This window comes from Perca fluviatilis, chromosome 14 (genome assembly GCF_010015445.1).
Source record: "Perca fluviatilis chromosome 14, GENO_Pfluv_1.0, whole genome shotgun sequence".
NCBI classification, from domain to species: Eukaryota; Metazoa; Chordata; class Actinopteri; order Perciformes; family Percidae; genus Perca; species Perca fluviatilis.
In genome coordinates, this window is record NC_053125.1 from 11,739,540 (window position 1) to 11,760,032 (window position 20,493).

Consider the following 20,493-nt stretch of genomic DNA (forward strand, 5'->3'; position numbering starts at 1 on the left):
ATATTCACTCGACAATTAGTAACTAAGACCGTACAACCCCCAAGCAATTTGCTTTAAAACTCATCTGTGCTGAGCGCAAGTTGCCTGAGGTCGTGTCACAGCTGGATCTGGTTATTTCGGAGTTAGCTTGAGCTTATTTGGCACCTCTAAAATGAGTATGATTTTCTTTACCTCGCTCATTACTTTCCATGAATCCATTTCCAAAGTTGAAAATGTATGACTAGCCAGTAAGTGGGCACTGGAGACCTTGAGGGCCTTATTAATTCACCTTGCGGCAACTTGCCCCTGTGGCTTTCTTTGACACACACGGCGTGGAACAAGCCACTGCCTTATTTTCATATAACGAAACACAAAAGGGAAATACAATGAGAACACAGGGTATGGTTTCCTCACATGTTCCAGCCTGTAGACTTTTAAGACTGACAGGATTTATATTGGGATGTACATATAGTGCGTATGGATGATTAGAAGGCAAAATATATAGTGAAGGGATTGACTTCGAATTTTACAGAATGTCTGCACACCAACATTGTCTGTTGTCACTGAATATTTCCACGAAACCACATCTTAGAGAAACATAAAAGAAGAAGCTTAAGAGCTGCAGTACCTTGCAAATAGGGCATCAGGAGGCATGGTCCGGAGCCTGTTGGACGTCATATCCAGCCTTGCAAGCTTGTACAGCTCTCCAAAGACACCTTCCGCTATGTGGTCTATCAGGTTATGGTCCAGGTTGAGAGTGTGCAGACTGGCCATCTTCTGAATGGACTCCCATGGCACCCTGTAGCAACAAAATAGAGAACTATTTAGAGAATAGTGTGAGAATCTTTAAATTAATAGAATTTGTGCCATGATTGGTGATTTATTCTTGTTTAAGAGTGGATCAATTAGCAAAGTAGTGGTAGCTGTGAAGACAGGTCCGCCACTGATGGTTAGTGTCCCTTGTGGGTCACATTGACTCTATTAGATAATCAACCGGATTAAAAAATGAGTGCTGCTACTAGATCAGTCAAAGCTTACTCTCTGTGTTCCGAGCACATTTCTGAGTTACTCTGCGGAAAATGGGAAGAAGCAAAGACTGACTTCTGACAGACTTCAACAACAGATGCTTATTTTCCTTCTCAATCCTTCTCTTTTCTGGGTTTCACCAGTCCCATCTGTGACCCATTGCTGTAGTCATTTAGTATTCTGTTTGTGCAAGCATTCACTTAAGAACTGTGTTGGTCAAATTGGAGAGTCAAAACCGAGGACTGAGAACCAGCAAAATAGAATACACGAAGTAATGCATTTATGTTTGGAGTCAGGGTCATACACTGTTGATATCATCTTGTGTCCTGTCCTTGTTGACTTCAATGCAGTGTGTCTCTCAGTCTTAGAGTACACTGTACTTTGTGTTATCTGATATACACTGTAGTATTCTCAGGGCTGAGCACATAGAGAACCTGCTCTCTCTCAATATCCCACATTATTAAGTTGATTTCAAAGATAATTTGGGGAGAATATACTGCTTAGTGTAATTTAAGTTTAATCCCTTCAAGGGGAGATGGAAAGTTGCTAAATTATTGTAGGCTACAACAAAGCACCTTGTTAAGAAAAGTGCTATAAACTTTGAGTTCATTTTAGTTTATTATAAAAGCAGATGGTCACTGTCTTGTCTATGAAGCGCAATGTCTCTGGACAATGTGAGGAGAAAGAAGTACTAGGCTTAATGATTTATAAATCATGTTTGTGGTGTAGACTACAGAGAGAAGGACAAATGAAGGATAGTGTTGCACAAGCATGCCTCTTTGATATGATCTAAATTATTGCCCACAAACACTTTAATTTTGTTATTAAACTCATCTTACAGGCCTTGAGTCATAACAGGAGTCCGATGTCGCTAGTGCAGAAGCCAACCAATAATTTGGTCATAACTTCTTTTTTATTTATTGTTTTAATTAATAAAGACGGGAAATTCACCCGTCATGTCTGCATTGCTGAACATCTGTGTCCCAGAAGGTTAAAAACATGAGCTCAGTTCAGGTTCCAGAGATGCTCCATAAAATTCTGCTAAAAGCAGTATTTGAACAAATCTAAGCTGCAGGAGACACCAAGCGCCCATGAGTTTCCTTCACAATTAAATTACACAGGTCATGTTCTCATATGACATCGGTTTCCATTTTTGAGCATTTTTAACCTTCATAAGAAAACATCTGCGATGCAGGCTCACTTTGAATTTCAGTCTGTAAAGACCCCTCCCAGTAAGCCGCATCAAAAGGCAAACGGCAGTTGCTAATGCACATATAATTAAAACTTAACATTTTTCGTATGGCTTGGTGTAGGTTGGAGAGAGGCCAGAGAGCTCCTGTCGAGGAGACAAATGAAACCTCTTAATCAGAACTGACAGCCAAAAGCTGCTGAATTCATCAATGCGGTGGGACACTATGAAGAGCAGAATAGGCGGTTGATAGAGAATATCATCATTGTTCTGACTTATTATTTCATCCAGAGGGATACATAGTGATGCTGTCCCCATTGTCCTAGATAGACATGAGTGGAATACTACAAATTGTGCTAAAGGAAGAACCGGATACAATAGATATAGCAATACACACTCACACTGAGTGAAGTGAGCTCAGGCATGTGCTCATCACATCTTAAAGAAAATCGAAGTCAAAGAAAATTAGGACCTCATCAAAATTGATTCACTTTCAATTTCCTGAGCTTCTAGTACTCTCCTCCCAGCCTCAGCAGTTTGAGCTGGTTCTCCTTCATTGTGTTTGCTGACTTTGCTGTGATGTCAGGGTTTCCCCTGCCACTTTCGAGCGTGGAGTTTCACTGTGTCTGCGCTGAAACTGAGCGCCTGAGTTTTGAGCCTGGGTATACAGTTTCTACTTGACAAAGCAGAACAGTACATTCTCTGAAGGCACGATGCGTGTGGGTGATTACAACAGAAGCAAAAGCTTACCTCCTGAGGTTATTGTAGGACATGTCGAGGTCTTCCAGTGTGAGCAAACAAGCTTCCCCTGCCCCAGGTTCCCAGATTTGAGCCAGCTGGTTGTTGTTGACGATCAGGTGTTGCAGATTGACCAAACCTGAAACCAGTCTATGTCTCCCAAGCATGATGTCACAGCGATCCTATGATACACACATGGAAATATGAATAATACCCACAGAGGTTTTAATCAATGTTTTTTCCGTGTAGCTTGAGTTATCTCAAAATTTTACCAAAATAGTTATGTTATACAAAAAAATAGGACTACTCTTTTGGCTCACCATCCAGATGCAGCGAGCGCAAACTCTCCAGGTCACCAAATGTCATTGGTCGGATCAGGTGGATGGTATTCCTCGACAGAGTCAAATCAACCAATCCGGTCATGTTGACAAAGTCAATCCCGCCCACTTCCGTGATGAAGTTGTCAGCCAGTCGCAGCTCCACGGTGCGGCGGTCAACGTGCGGGGGGACAAACAGGAGGCCCTTGTCGGCGCAGAGCGTGCTGAGCGACTCCGAAAGGTTTCGACACACGCAGTGGAAGGGACAGGCCGAGACCACGCCCCACGTCTCCCCTGCTCCAATCAGAGAAGGCAGCAGGCAGCATGTGACCAGAGCCAGCCAGTGAAACGCCGGGAAAGGGGCAGAGTCGAGACGGGTTTTCTTCGTGGCCCTGGGGCATGCGCAGTGGACGAGATGGGATGAGGAGGTCAAAGATGAGACGAAGAGAGGGGGGAGAAGAGAAAGAGAGAGGATGGATGGAGGGAAGAGGGAAGGGAAGGTGGAACCTTCTGCCCTTTGTTCGGGGTGGCGGTGTGTGTCGGGCAGGTGCTTTTTTCTGCGGGGATTGAGGGGTGGGGGGACAGGCATGGTAGAATGCCTGGCGATCCACAGACCTGGAGGGAGAATGGGGATGGAAAAAAGAGAAAAATGGGTTTTAGTTTTGTTCCCTTTTCAGAGATTGTTTTATAAGAGATGTCTGAAGTGTGTCTTTGTGTCTGATTTCCTGTCTTCCACCTACTCTGACTAGACAGAGCTGGAACGAGAGCCAGTTCTACACACATGCATAGTTGTGTGGGTTAAGGCCTCCTCTTAAATGAGTACCACTCTGCACTAATGCCCACTTGGTGCTTCACAGCATTAAAAAAAAAAAAAAACATATTGAAAGATTGAGACAGCCCTGCAACAAATACTCTCTTACTGTACCTCTTACATAAACATTTGCAAGTACACACCTCTTCACCACTACAGCTTATCGCCTAGCAACAACATCCCAATAGACTGAACACAGCCAGTCCCCATAGTAACAAGTTACCTAGAAACCTGTAAGAGCAGATTAGACAAGTGTTATATCATCGGACCCTTTCTTAAGACTGTGGGTCAGAGAATCAAATTGGATTACCGGGCTATCAGGAAGCACCAAGCCCAATGTAGGTCTCATACATGGCTCCCATTGTAATCTTAGACGTGCAGCAAATATCCCAGAAAACATACGCTTTGTGCGCAGACATCGTTAAATACAGCTATGCATTGGTAAGGTATAGAGATGAGTCACTGCCACTGATTGGCATGCATAATTGTCGTCATAGCAACTGTAACCTAGATACAGAGAGAGTGACAGGGAGTGTTGATGACAGTCAGCCACGGTAACTTGGGAGAGGAGACTGAGAATGAGATGGTTTGTCAGACAGACGGACTAGCATCGTTGGAGAGACAGTATGTGTAGAGGTGTATTTTTATGTGGTGCAAATCTGGAAACTTGTGCAGCAGAGTAGAGCCTTGAGCCTGGTGATTATATAGTGATATATAATGTATGCAACCTAATACTTTGAGTAACGGCAAGACATAACCGTATATCATGCTGACTTTACAGGTTGACTTATATTGCTGGCTCAATATTTTCCATTAGGTGCTAGCTTTGCTCTTTCTGTGTGAAAGTATTTTGCACTCTCCTCTCATTGCTTTAGTCCCCTTCCAAAATGTGAGTCAGACTACAGCTTCAGTCAGATTAAGAAACCTAATGCTTGAAATGAGGATACATTTTTATCTCATCCTCCTAAATGTTTTCACTTTCAAAGCGAACGAGAAGGAAGGAAATGAGCTGTATCTGTCTCAGATGATGGGAACGCATTACTTATGGATTACTTTAGGCTCCAATGAATGATATCATCACTTCCTGCAGGATCTTTGGGCAGAACATTAAACTGATGGGCTATTGGTTTAAGGAGAGAAATGCAGTTTGATTTGATAACAGGCAGAACGACAAGTCTCTGTCCAATCATACTGTAGGACCTTTAACAGGCTACAATGACTTAAGTGTTAGAAAAAACTGCTTTTGTTGTCAATTTTTGCTACTTAACTCCTAATGCTTGAGTGTCACTTAGTCGCTCTAGGGAGCTGTAATGACTAACTAGGAACTTGGTACCCTTTTTAAACCAAACTTTAAAATATAACTCCTAATTCGAAATAGTACAGCAGATAGTTATTTCCTTATGTCTGGTGTCATCAGTTTCAAAACATGGCTTGCAGCCAGAGAGAGTAGGGGTGTGCAGGCAGGGAGGGGACAAAGTCACGATTGCCTGCAGTGACAGCCAGTCCCCAGGGCAGTCAGCGTTGGAAGTCGACTGCTCCTGAACTCCCGTGGAGGCACGCATACTAAAATCTGAAAAATCGCCCTGGAAAAAGTGAGATGGCGCTCTGCGGCGGTCCAGAAAAGCCCTTACGTCAGGTGGTGTTGTAGAACGAGCGGGGCGCTTCAGTCCAGGCTCGACCAGCTTACTCCCGCGCTTTGCTAATGCTCGCTCCTCAGACAGCTTACGTTACACCGCAGCTCGCTGAATGTCAATACACTCGCACACTCTCCTGTTGCACAGCCTGTCTCTCCACTCCTTCCTTTGACCTTTATCATTCCTTCAACCCCCATTTCTTATCTTTTCCCCCTCTTTTACTCTGTCTCTGCCCTTTCATTCTCGTAATAACTTCTGCTCCTGCTCAGTCTTTTTCTTTTGCTCTCTCGTTAATTTTCACCTCCTCTCCTTGTGAAAGCCTTCACATCCTTTTCCTTTGTGTCATGTGCACACCTTAACCCTCCCCCCTACCTCTCCTCTTCTTCCTCTTACTCTATTACTTGGGATTGTTCTTTCTTTCTTTGCCATCCATCCCCTACCATTTGTCTCTCACTGCAGTGCTCCTCCTTGTGTTTTCCATCTGTTTCTATCCTGGGTCTCCATCCTTGCTCACCTTCCATCTTATAACCCTTTCCGCCCCTGGCTGCTCTGTAAATTTGCCCATTTTCTTTCTTTCTGTCTTTTTCCCTCTCTTTCTTTCCCTCTGTCTTGTCTGCCCTTGAGGCAACCTGAGCACGACAATGTTATCAGTCACCGCTTTACCCCACCACCTTCTCTCCTCCTTTTCCCCCCCTTCTCCACCTCCTCCGCCTGTCTTTTTGTCTTGTCTCTCTATTGCTTGCTGACTCTGCTGCCCTCCATGTCTCCTTGCCTCTTCTGCTTCTACTTTCAGTCACAAATTATGCACACACACACACACACACCCCCCTCCCTCAGATCCTGCGTGCCACACATGATTTTGTCCTACCCTCTGCTGTGCTATGCCTGTCTCAGAGACACGCTCCCTACTTCTTTTCCACTTCTCCCCTTCCTCTTCATCTCTTATTCTTCCTCTATTACAGAGCAGATCTCATTTGCAACTAGAGCAGTGCAGTATTGGAGCTTTCTGACACACACACACACACACACACACCTACATACACACACAGGTCAGGTGTAACGGATCTGTCCGCCTAGGGATCGATCTGACCCAGAGAGATGGATAGCACCCTGTCCCATTCATTTACACTCCTCCTCTTGCTCTTTCTTTCTCTCCCAACCTCATCATCCATGGCTATAGTGTTCCTTGTCTTTCCCATTTAAAGGTCGTAATCATACGTGTAATTGATTTGTACAGGTATGTATTGTTAGGGGGGTCACTTTGTATACTGAGGCTTGGTCTCTTTACGTTCACTCGTTTGGACGCAGTGTGTGCTTGCTCAGCTATTGCAGTAGTTTCCAATAAAATAAAGTGAAAACATTAAGCAAATGTTTGGAATTGTGGATAAATAAAATGTGAATCAACTTTATTTTATGCAAATAAATTAAAAAGAATTCCACACCAATATCTACAGCAGTATGTACCACAACATAAAATATATCTTTTCCAATATGACAACATTTCTTCCTCAGCCGAGCCAAACTATCTTGCATTGTTTGTCTTTGTTTTGAATTTATGGCATCTTCACTCATCAGGCATCAGGTTTGTAAATTGTAAAAATGCACATTTTCATAATATAGAAAAGGATAAGTTCCCAGAGTCCAAGGTGATGTCTTCAGTTTGTTTTTTGTTTTTTTGTTGTTTTTTTTTATATTCAGTTTGCCATCGTATAAAACCGAATACATTTGCAAATCCTCAAACTTTAGTCAGTTAATGTGTGAGTTGACCATCAGCTAGTATCAACACCTAATGTGTATGGTTTGCTCAAGGTGTGTGTGTGTGTGTGTGTGTGTGTGTGTGTGTGTGTGTGTGTGTGTGTGTTCCTGTGTGTGATTTAATGTGACATTTTCCTGCACTTAGGAAGCATTAAGTTCTCTCGCCCTTAAGAGTTTGCTGCTGAATTTGCAATAAGAAGGCAGATGTGAGCGTGTACACACAGACGTATAGCAATAAGACCAAAAACCCTTTGGTATCAAGCCTGCCTGATACCCTTTTGGAAAGAAAAGGACAAAGAGAGTCAAGCAATGGAAGATAGATGATAGAGAGACAATACACAGATGAGGAGAGCACAGAATGACGACATGAAAAGAGATCAGACAAAGAGCAGAGGAAACTTGCACATAAAAGTACATGTGCATTTGGCTAGGTGTATGCGTTTGCTCCTAGGCATTTGTACTGTACAAGTGTCCGTAGCCGCTTAGTTTTTTTTCTTTTGTCTTTTCTTTTGCTCCCTCTATTTTGGGAAACCTATGCTACGCTACCTTGTGTGAACCCTCAACCCTCCAGAGAGCAAGAAAACAGGCGGGTGGAGAGCCCAGAAAGGCTGCATGAAGTGAGAGTGAGAACATGAGCTAAAAGCGTCGGTGGAAGGAACCACTCAGTGTGTAGCCCCTGTTTTGGAGCAAGACTCAACCTAACCTCACCCTAACTTCCAAAAGTTTCTGTTCAAACACCCACCACAGCCCCAGGAGCGTGCTTCTTTTCATGAACCAAACCCAGCTAAATATGACACTGCTAAAAAAGCTTATGAATTTCTATTAACAGTGTTTTTTCGGTGAACTGAGCGCAAACCCACGCAATTAAGAGAAGCTTCAGGCCTGACTTAAAAGCTCTAATGTGTCTGTTTGGAAGTATCTTTATTTTCACAAGACCTATTGCACTTAAAGGCTTAATTCACTTTTTGGTCTCAGTCTTTAATTCTCTGTGGACTATTATAAATGCCAGGGCCTTAAATGCCAACCAGAACTGAAGTGTATTCTCTTTTAAAATAAAAGGACTGCAGTCTCCTCACAGCAGGGCTACAGTTATTCCGAAATACTCCACTCAACTAATTCCTTCCAAACCTCTGTGTTGTTTTTTTGAGAGCGAAAAATAAACTGTGTATGTGTGTGTGTGTGTGTGTGTTTGTTTCATCCTCTCTGGCACGCGCAAATGCCATTAGCCTGTAATCGACTTAGGAAATGTTGCAGTGTTTATAAACAAGGGGATTTGTATTAGCTCTCAAAAGTCACTTATCACAAGCACAGTAATCCACAGATCTGATTGGGAGTGTGAATAGGTACATCACAAGGCTTCAGTCAAAATCGCTGCCAGCTAGTCACCACAGCATCGTGTGACGGGGTAATGTAATGTTTGAGTAGTCTATATCCACGACGTTCCACTTCCGGGATTGTTCCGTTGCCGATGGAAATTCTGTCGGATTTCACTCATTTAGGCCGGATATCCGTTACCTTCCGCTTTCTTTGTGTTGGAATTTTAAACTCCGGTGGACTTATGAGGACTAGAGTTAACTGCTCCTCAGATCTCTGCAGGGTAAATCCAGACAGCTAGCTAGACCATCTGTCCAATCTGAGTTTTCTGTTGCACGACTAAAATAACTTTTGAACGTACACACGTTCCACCAAAACAAGTTCCTTCACGAGGCTGTTATGCAGCGGCACCGTGGCTCCGCTCTGCGCTTAGCACCACCCAAGACGATTGTGATTGGTTTAAAGAAATGCCAATAAACCAGAGCACGTTTTTCCCCCATCCCGGAATGCTGTGTGGACTAGCCAGACCCTCCTCCACAGCGCTGTGGAGGAGGGTCTGGCCATGCAAGACTAATGTTTGACTACAGGGTGTGGAAAGTCAGAGGTGGGAATGAGAGAAATGTTGAGCTTGACAATGTTCTTTGACTACCAGTACATTTTGCTGACGTGAGCTCTGCCGCTTTGTCCGATCTGAAAAAATACACACCAGCTCTACTGACACAAATGCAGGGATCGAATATAGAGTTGAATTCTTTCAATCACGCGAAGGCTTCCAAGCATGCACTCTTACTCATAATCCAGGCCCTTGATATTAGGTGAGCGCTTGCAATACAGAAACAACCGCGAGCATACCAAAACAGTCTTCCCACACAATCATAACTATAGGGAGGCCGACACATACATCTCTCTCTCTCTCTCTCTCTCTCTCTCTCTCTCTCTCTCTCTCTCTCTCTCTCTCTCTCTCTCTCTCTCTCTCGCTCGCTCTTTAAGCAAGAAACAAAAGAACGCCCACATAGCCTCTTCGTGCGGCAGTCGTGTGTACTGTAAGCCCACTCATCCTTTTGATACTATCAGTCCTCTGTCGTATTCTGTCCTCTTTAGCCACCCAGAGTATAGAAAGCACGGAGAGAGGGGTACACCAGATATGGAAACGGACACCAAAGGAGGGACGCAGAAAGTGGCTAACTGCATGAAATGCAGTGACAGGGAGAGACAAAATGAGAAGAAAATGGGTGAAGAGTGCACAAGATGGTGGAGGGGGTGTCTGTGTGTGGAAGGGGAGGGGGAGTGTAAAATTGTAGAGAAATGAAACCCAGTGCGAAGAGCTGAGAGTGAGCGTAACAGAAGGAAGATGGAAAGAGAGGGATGAAGAGTCGCTGTGTATGAATGTGTGCCGTTAAGCGGATGGGCAGAGAAATATGTAAAGGCGATAAACGGGTGAAGGCCGCCATCCATCACTGTCGGAGAGAGGGATGAGGGAGGGGAGAGTGGATTTGATTAGGGAAAGGGAGAGCTGTGTTAAAAGTGAGTTAGCAAGGCATCACCCATCATGGTGGTGGGAGATGCAGGAAGACAGCAGTGAGAGGGAGGCGATGGCTGAAGAATGGGAGTGACAAGGTGATGAGGTAAAGGATGAGAGGAGGAGGAAAAGAGGGCACAGGTCAAGAGTGACAGTTACCTTGTAAAGCAATGGCTGGGGATATTTAACACAATGTTGAAACTTTATTGCCACGATTTGGCCATCATAATGGTCTAAAAATGTTTTATTTAACATTAAACCTTATCAGAGGTCAGAAATTAAGAGTTATGAGTGCCATAATGAGAAGCTGTGCCATAGATGTTCCTCCGTGGCCCTCGTGGAGATGTATGAAGATCAGTAGCTTTTAGACCCAGGTAGCATGTAATCCTAGTCTTTTCGTCGAGTGTGTGCTTCTCAAAAAATCTGCAAATGTCATTAAGTGCGTGATGTGTTGCTTTTTTCCAATCTGTACAGGTACAGACATGGGGTACTGATGAAAAAAGCTGACAGAACCCCTGAGGTAAATGGGAGGAGTGAAAGAAGAGAAATGGGAAATTGGAGAAAAGAACTGAAGTGTATTCTCTTTTAAAATTAAAGGACTGCAGTCTCCTCGCAGCAGGGCTCCCAAAATAATACAGTTCTTCTGAAATACTCCACTCAACTAATTCCTTCCAAACCTCTGTTGTTTTTTTGAGAGAAAAATAGTCTGTGTGTGTGTGTGTGTGTGTGTGTGTGTGCGTGTGTGTGCGTGTGCAGTGTCTGTATCAGCATGTGTATACCCATCTGTATGCACCATCCTCTCTGACTAAATCCTGTTGGAATCCATCCTATTTGGAAGCTTTTGATAATTGTTTCTATTCCTGGAACATTGCACAGTCAGATTTTTTAAATGTTTTTGTTTTTTACACCTTTGGAAAAATTCCACCCCTGCATCAGTTTAGGAATTAAATGCTTATATAAAAGACCTTGTTTTGGTCTCACTGATGCACATTTCACAGCTCTCGTACAGCGGCTGTAAAAATTCCAGTTTTGGTGATTTTCTTCACTCTGAAAATCAAACGTTTGCTCCTTACGTCCAGAGTATTGACTTTTGGAGACATGAGCCTTTATTTTGAGGCTGAGTGAAATTGTTGCAGAGCGGTTTTGGCTACAGCACCTTATCTTAAGTAAGAAGTACTTAAAAGTATCTATAATCTTTTAACATGGCAACACTTCGGAGGCTGTAAGCCACTCTGAGTTTGGAGTAAATGCATAATAATAATAATAATAATAATATTGGTGGAGGCTTTAAAGTTCAGCTTTTTAAAGGCTGCCACACTTCACATCTAGTCTTTATGAACTTGGAAAGCTTTGTTGAAAATCGATTTTTCAAAAGTCCAAAAAGTTGAGAAATCAACGTTACCTTTTGAAGTGTGGCCTGTTTAAGAGTGCCAGACCTCCTCTCTCTGGTGTGTAGAAATGCAAGATTGCAAGAATTATTCTGAAAAACCAGGAGGCAGAGTTAACACACTGCTCTGATTTACTACAGGCTGTGAATTGGTGAACCGTGAAGACTTGTGCAATGGTGGACAAGAAAATCCCAAGCAGCGGACCATAGCATTAAGCAGGCCTTGCTCTCGTCTGCCTTATGAGTGCTGTCAAATGTTGTGCTTGATGCCACAGCTCACATCTTTGCCCCCATAGTTGGTGGTTTTTTGCCCCCTGGTACCCCACCACTTGTTTCAAATTATGTGGAGACTTGGAGGGCACTGGTGCAATAGAGCAGAGTAACGTAGAAGTGCTGTTGAGTAGTTAATCCATTTTCTAGCAAAAAATATCTGTACCAATGGTAACCAAGTGAGCAGTTGCATGCTCTGTTTATTTTCTCTTGCTGTTGCATTGTCATGAGTTGATATCTGATATTTAACTGGTCGCTAAATAGTTATCATCATTATGAAGCTAAAATAAGATTTAAAAAAAAGACATGAAAATTGCTTGAAACCCCATCTAACTGCTAAGAAAATAAACTAGGCTTTTGCATCTCTGAATCATGTTCCACCATCTCAGCTCAGAAACTTTTCTCAGCAATGTCTACAACAGTGTTGTTAGATCTGTGGCAGCCAATCTCCCACTCCTTGCTGAGTTTTTGTAATTTAGTTTCCTCCCTTTGGAAAGCCTGCATGACTGCGCAGCTTGGGGATCAAATTTTCTGGGAGGTAAATTGAATTGGCAAACAGCGGAGGTGACAATGATTTTCTTTGGCACTTCACTGGCTCGGATCGAGCCAGGGAGCGGTCTTCACATGATCTGCTATGAATCTCTCATTTGAATTTGTAAGTATCCACTCTCTAGTCTTTACCTGCTTTAAGATGAGCATTTGTCCATATTTATAGAAGTGTACTGGCACAGGCTGGTGGTGTTGTGGTGGGCATCAAGGTTATTTACCCTGTAATGCCAATGTCACTCCTACTGCAAAGTTGGATCTCAGCATTATCTGTTTTGAAAGTCCTTCTGTAAACTGTAGCAGTAGTTTCATCCTACACATCTAGAACTGTCTTACAGATGGATACAGTTGAGCAGCCAAAATGACGGGAACAGCTAAGCAAATGAGGGACATAAAGTGCTGAAAAAGCTCTGGCAGCACTGTTACACTGCCTTTTTACTTGGAAGGGAGTCATTGTTCATTGGTGGTCATATTGGTGCCAGAGAGGCGGCTCAGTACTGCTCTGTTTTGATGCTCCCTTACTCCAGATGGCAATAGACCAGTTGCATCTGATTAAATTGTACACTAACATGGTTTAAGATGGGAGCTGATAAAACCTATAATTAATAGCTGACAGTCTTTGTGTTGGCCACATGCTCATCTTTTGATGCCGATTCCATATTGGTGCTGAATGCGATGTGGAATTTGGATTGGATTCCTCTATATAGACGCAAGCGTTTCTTTTTAAAGCAACTATAATCTGTGTTTTTACCACAATGTATCAAATGAAAATGTGAAAGGGGTTGCTCGTAATTATCGCCTGAATCTGTAGCTCCCCTTGGCTTTTTAGAGCTTCATAGCGAGTTTCAGCTCGTTGTTTTGCACCATTTTCAGCCGCAGCATCCTGCTGTAAAGCTCCGCGCCAATCAGCACTCAATTGCTCTTAATATTTTATGGGGCGTTTTCTTCGGTGGGGTGCAAATGTTCCACCAAAACAAGTTGCTTCCAGAGACCATTTTACAAAGCCACCATCTCTGCATCTGGAATTTAGCGACGCCCAAGACAATTGGGATTGGTTTAAAGAAATGCAAACAACGCAGAGCGTTTTTTTTCTTCTTCTTCCTAACCTAGAATATATCTGTGGTGTAGCCAGACCCTACTCCACAGCGCTGTGGAGATAGATCTGGCAGTGCGAGACTACGGTAGCAACTAAGGAGCTTGACATTTCCCTCACGAGATGGGAGCGGTTATTACAGCATTATTATAGCAGGTTATTACGGATTTGTGTGGACTACTCTAGTCAGACTTCAAAGGAAACCACTATGGACTTGATCCCATTCATGTCAATCCCACCTGCAAGAGATTGGAGTCTGTCCCACTGTCTGCATCAGCATGTTTTAAACCGTGTCTGATTGTAAAATGAATGCTGCTTAAATTTTGTAATTATGTTCCCGTCCCGTTAAATGTGATAGTGCCATAGCCTGTGGTTTTGGGCCTAATTCCAAACACTTGCACTATGAAGCATCTTATCTATTTGAGTCTAGTCTCATTAGATATTCTTATACAGTTTGATGCTTTAGGATTTGTGTCAGTTGTACGTGAAGGGGGCGGATGGTTATGCGCATTGGTGCTTGCAGTCATCGACAGGTCACCCTAGAGACTCTTTAATTTAAACTCCTTCAGTTCCTAATCCTAATTTTCTCCACACAACTGCACATTCTCACTCTCAAACTTGCACACACTTACAGTTCTGCTTACACCCACAAATTTCCCTTTGCATGATACACATTATCACAAGTGCTGCAAAACAACTGACCTGCCACTCACCCTGAAAATAATGCGCTTGCAGTTTTCTCTGTGCCTCTCCTCCTCTGTTCATCCCTTATGTCCCTCTCTTCCCTTCTTGATCTTCCTCTCTCTGTGTCTTTCTCGCTCAGCCTTTCTGTCCATACATAATTTCTTTCTATCCTTGTGTTTCTCATTTATCTATGCTCTCATCTCCTTGCAGTCTCTCAATTGCATTTTTGCCCCTTTTCATTCTCCCATATACGCCTTTTCCGGCCACCCTGCCATATTTTCAGAGTGCTTGCGTGCACCTGTGTATGTTTACAGAGCTGAGGCTAATCAACAAAAAAACTGCAATCCACCACAAACACCGGTTGAACAAGCGACACATAAACACAGCACTTCTGAGCTGTCAACATCTCCCGCCCAATCAGAAACCCTGCGGCGTCAGTTACATTGGCCCTGATTGGCTGGCTCGACAGTAAGCGGCGTGACAAAAAGTGTGTGTGTGTGCGTGCGTGTGTGCGAGAGCGTGTATGTATGTATGTGCAAGTGGCAGTTTGATGATTCAGCAGGGCTCCTAGCTTTCTAAGGGGAAATCCTGAGCAAGAGAACAATTACCCAATCAGCACTCTGCATCCAGCGCAGTAGGTCAATGACATGCCAACCAGGCCTTTGAATCACAGTGATGGATGTATTGATTAATGACACTCTCACTCTCTCTATATCTACAGTCATGTATTTCTTCATTTTTCTGTCTATGTTCTTTTTTTATTTTGTGTATTGCTTTTTTTTTATCCCTCTATCTCACCCCCTACTATGAAACCGAGGGATGGAGGGCAGGCTAGGGATAAGAGGTGGCGCGGGGATCAAAATAATTCCCAATGATAACTTGGTTGAGGCCTGTTTTTACCAGGCATGTTTGATCGCACAGGCTACTTTCAGCCATAATGAATCACAAACTGCATTGTAACTCACCAAAAGAGTTTTTCCCCCCCCCCTGATGTGAGACACTAATAAAAGCGAAACAACCTGCAGGGGAAACTGGTTTCTTTTGAGTTTTATTACTGCATCTCATATTCTAATGCTTAGCAGTGCTGATAGAGGCAGGAATGCTCCGTGCTTCGCTGTCAGACTTCGACTATACCGTACGTGTTGCCGACTAAGTACTAGCCGGTTTTTCTTCTGACAGTCCTCACCCACGCTGTATTCTGCATCCTGATTCACTTGAGCATCTACAACCTGCTGCATCTGTTGAGCATAGTGGGAATGCAGACGAACACCTGCACGTTTGCAGACTTACACAAGTGTTGATTTGGATGCTAGTATGCAGCTGTGGGAAAGAGGTGTTGCCAACATGCATTACAAACCATCTTTTGTAAACTGATGGATTGAACAGTCAAATGTTCAGAAACTCACTGTTAAAGGTTTTATATACACTTGTCCAACATCTCCTCTCCTTAAAAACATAAAATCAATCGATCGTAGAGGATTAATAGTACCATAATGTCAGTTAGTGGACTGGCAGATCACTTAACCCATTTTACCTGTCGGTGTGGAACTGACGAGGTAACTGACTCATGATTTTTCTGACATTTTATTGACTCCGAAAACATCAACTGATCAATTAATAATGAAGCTAATCATAGTTGCAGCCTCAGTGTGATAAATGCCACCCATCTGCTCCTCCGTCAAGATTAAAATAAAGCCATTCCATCGTGCAAAGCCGAACGGGTTGTAGATCTCACTGAAAAGGAATTTGAGAATGTGTGTACGTACCGACTCTTAGCCCTCTTTACCGCTCCATCTCCGGAGGGTTTTTTTTTTTTGTCACTAAGCAGGATTAGCAAATTAGCCAGATAACTTTCAAAATACTTTTTCTTAGCAATTCTCAGTCTGCATAGCTGAAAGCAATTCTAAAACAAATATTCAAACTAGTTTTTGTAGATTTATATCGGTATTACCAAGAGCATGGAATAATCTTTTACAGATATGTGGGTAACTTCCTAATCCTGATGTGTGAAATTCCCTGCAAGGGCTCATGGGTCTTTAAATCATTGTCGGTTATTGGTATTTCCTAAACCTGCAGATACTTCCACCTGCATCTCTCGTCTCATCCCTCGTTTCTTCATCATGCTCTCTTTCATCCCACATTTCCCACTTGTACCACTCTCCATTCCTCTAATCCCCCCTAGTCGCCTCACTCACTCACTCACTCTTGGCACTTGGTGCTCCCCCGTCTCTAACTCCCTCCCCTAAATCTCCCTCCCCAAAACCATCCCTCCGTCTGTCTCCAGCGGTTGCCGTGGTTACAGTTTGTTCTGCTCATCAGGCGCATGCTGTGACTAAACCGACTGTCAACAGTTTAATTACTCATCCTCTCATCCCTTCATCTTTCCATACTTCTGTACTACGTGTTTGCTTGTCGCTTCCACCTCTTAGTCACTCCTCCTCTCTGTGATAACTCTTTATCTCTCCTTTCATCATTTTCTCATCCTTTTAACATTCAGTCACATTACAGTTTCATTCCATTCATTCATTCATCCATCCATCTCTCTTTTCCTCGCCCTCAGTGTGCCAGTGCTTTATTAGTGTAGTTTTCTTTTTTCCGACATTGTTATTCCTCTATTCCCTTTTCCCCACCCCTATCTTATCATCCACCTCTCAAGTGTCATCACTCTGCTTTTCATTCTTCATTACTCAGTCTCTCTCCATCCTCTTGAGTGTTCCTCCCTATCTTAAACAGCCAGTCTTGTAATTACTCCTCTTTCATCACGCTATCGTCCCATACCTCTCTGTCCATCATCTACCATTTGGTTCCTTAGCTGTTGACAGCGGGCTGACTTCTCACCCTTTGATCCTCCCTCTCTTCCATAACAGCCCAGCCTTTCACTTCTCTCTCTCTCTCCACCATTTCTCATCTATTCATCCATCAAGTGCCGCCGTCCTGACATTGACCGCTTCTCCCTTGTTTCAGGTTTTTTCCGAATCTTCCACTGCTCGCCTTGATTGAAAGCTTGTTAAATCAGAACGGTGTGTGACATGCTGCATCTATCATTTATCATCGTCTTTGATGTCTTTTCATGTGTCAGTCTTCCTCTGTTTCAAGTAATTGTCCTTAATCCCTGCAGCTATTGCTCTTGGTATTTGGTGGGTCACTATTTTTTTAACACTTCATCAGTCTGTCCCTTTCATCTTCTTCCTTTTGACTTTTTATTCCTTAATTGACAGTTCCCAAAACCCTTCCCTCGAACAGCTAATGGCCAATCATATCTTAGCAACCGTAACTCGGTCTGTCAAGCTTTGGCTTCCTCTCTATGTTGAAGCTGTGTGCATTGTCCTCTAGTATGTGGGAAATAAACATTTTAGATTGTAGCTTATTTCATTAGTGAGTTTGATGAAGTCTGAGGGATTTTAGATATTTAGCTGAGAGACAGAAAATCAAAGTGTCCTATTATCAAAGGACCGTCTTTCTCTGACAATTACGAGATAACACCAGGCGGGCAGTTACGACACGCCACAAGTAAGAGTTTGGATCGGGTTTCTTTTTTAAAACTTTTCAAAAATACAAAAGCAACAGTGTAAAGAATGGACTAGAATAACTGCATTTAAAAAGAAAATGTGAGAATGGAGTTGAGAGACAACCTCTCTATAAATGAATATATGCATATAAATGCAGATAAATAAAATAAAAAACCAAATCCTCATCAGACAATAGCTGATTGGTTCTCGAGTCTTGCTTGTCCAGCTAGAAACATTAAAAAGTCAGCTGGAGAGAGACGTCAACCAACTCAAGGAGCTAACGTTAGCTTAGAGTAATAAGTTTGCTAGCAGCAGTGACAGCTAGAAATGAGAAGCCTGATTTGTCTCCTCCTGTCAGAAATCAAGGAGCAGTTATTTAAAGAACTAAGAATTTTGATGGTTAATTGGCTTACTGTGAACTGCATATGTGCTGTGCGGGAACGGAAAGCTTGACAGGCGTAGCAACCGTAAAGGGGGGATTGGGACTAGCAAACTGTCAATTCATTGATCTGCATTTTATTTTACTCTCTTTCAATAAGTGATCCATTGCCTGCCTTTTTTTTTTTTTCTCTAGTCCTTCATTCACTTGCCAGTCTGCTCGTGTTGGCAGCCTCCGACTTTGAACAGTGAGCATCCCATCTGTTCCTGCATCTCCCTAACCGTAGCCTCAGAATGACAGACCCCCGTGGTGAGCCACACAGAGCATAAACAAGATCATTTAGAGAATGTTGTTTTGTTTGCCTTTATTTCCCTTTTTGAACCATATGACACTTACCTGCTCTGTATTCCCAAGACTACCACTAGCAGGAGAGCAAATCCAATTATAGAATTATGATTTGGTTAATGGATATCAAAAGGCCTCTTTGTGACACTCTTTGTGAACCACTGTCCCGGTTCAAAGCAAGTCAAAACTGCTGTAAAAGATCAACGGAGCAAGTAATGAGCCCTGTCTCAGTTATTTGACACACTTATTGTTCATAAAAATAGTTTCACATGTGGTGTACTGTTTTTAAGACGGGTCTCTTTTGTTTCCAGGGTAATTAATGTTCCTCTAAGGTAGAATTTCACTTTTCCCCCCAAGTTGTGCCTCATAATTGGCACATCTATTACGTGGAAAAGCCCCATGGTACACCAAATTCCCCTCGTAGTTGTATCTCTAAATAGCTCATTACTGGTATTAGTGATCTTTTACAGACGTTTTGGGGTCATGTAAGACTAATTGTAGCCAATGGTGTAACAGTAGAAGGCTAGATAATGATGGCCATCTGTCATTTCTAATTATCTCTTCCTCATCTATCCTTCTATTTTTATCTCCCTACGGTAAATCGCCATTCATTTCTCATTTTAGCCTGAATGTGGCTCTTTTTAACCTTTTTTTTCTTTAACTTATTTGTTTTTCTTTTACTTTTTTATTTAACCTCTACAACTTAAACAAATTCAAACACTATCTGCTATTATATCGATCCTCTGTTCCTCTTTTTTCTTCTTTTTCTCTCTAATTTATTTTTGTTCTTTATTTTCCATGGAGTGCTTCCAAAGCTCTTACTCTCTTCTTCTGCAACTTTTTAATCCTTTGACTTTTTCTGTATCACCCCTACTACTTTCTCTATTGTCGTTTCACATCCTTCTCCTCTGTCCGTCTCATTTTCTCCTCCCTCTCTTCACTTTACTTTTCTTACTACTCTTCCTTTCCTTTCTCATCGCCCTCTTATCCTCCCATATATCCACTCAGTCAGTCTGATCTCCTGTGTCAAGTGTGCCAAATCTGTGTATGTGTGTGCGCGCGCTCAGACACGGCTTACGTAAAAAGCCTCAAACGAAGGGAGGTTGGAACTGTTCTGTGCTGCTGCTGCCGCCACACAAGCACTCACAGCCCTGCATCCACACACTTACCATGATACACACATAGACACACACACGCGACACACCAGGTGAGATTACATAAAGGCATGGTGATGAAAGCCAAGCTAAAACGCACCTACTGAGTAATCTGATACAGGACAGCTGTGTGTGTGTGTGTGTGTGTGTGTGTGTGTGTGTGTGTGTGTGTGTGTGTGTGTGTGTGTGTGTGTGTGTGTGTGTGTGTGTGTGTCATTCATTCATTCATTCATTCATTCATTCTCTGGCTGACATTTGCCATTTGACATGTTTCTGTTGTTATGAATGCATTTCTGTTCATTATTTATAGGCATGTGTGTGTGTGAGAGGGAACACTGAGTTCCAGTCCAGTGAGAGCTGGTGTTCACCGCATTGATGTGCTCAATGATTCAGCACAAGAGAGCTTACCATGCAAACATAGATTCACCTTTACCGGGCCAATATATGCCAACTGTGTGTGTGTGTGTGTGTGTGTGTGTGTGTGTGTGTGTGTGTGTGTGTGTGAGAAACTGCATCATCGTTACCTTTTCCGTCTGTGCGGCTCTATAATCCGAATCAGCTCCACATGTTATCCAGGTTTGTGTGTGTGTTTTTTTTTGTGTGTGAGTGTTTAGCACAGATCTCGCCCCAGGTGTTTCTCCTTGTGTTGGGCCAGCGGGAGGAATGCGGGGGGGGGGATTGTGTGTTTGGGCTGCAACCTGTCCTACTCCCCTTCACACACACACGCCCCCACACACATCAAAAGGAGGCGGATGTAGGTCAGTATCAGAAAACCAGAGAGTTGCAGAAATTCCGATCCCACAATATCCTCTTAGGCTTCTATAGATGAAGAAAACCTGAAAAA

The 20,493-nt window shown here is 43.0% G+C and overlaps 1 protein-coding gene across 1 annotated transcript in view; it reads right to left on the minus strand.

Annotated features, from left to right (window-relative positions):
- Positions 1-20,320, minus strand: part of LOC120573491 (leucine-rich repeat and fibronectin type-III domain-containing protein 4) — a 35,363-nt gene extending 15,043 nt beyond the window's left edge. Inside the window, exons 1-4 of the mRNA XM_039823246.1 lie at positions 20,174-20,320; positions 3,240-3,864; positions 2,945-3,082; positions 608-778 (exon numbers count right to left, since the gene is read on the minus strand). Coding sequence (XP_039679180.1) covers positions 608-778; positions 2,945-3,082; positions 3,240-3,838 — 908 coding nt within the window. The 5' untranslated portion in view covers positions 3,839-3,864; positions 20,174-20,320. The remainder of the gene's footprint in view (positions 1-607; positions 779-2,944; positions 3,083-3,239; positions 3,865-20,173) is intronic.
- Between the last annotated feature and the right edge of the window lie 173 nt (positions 20,321-20,493).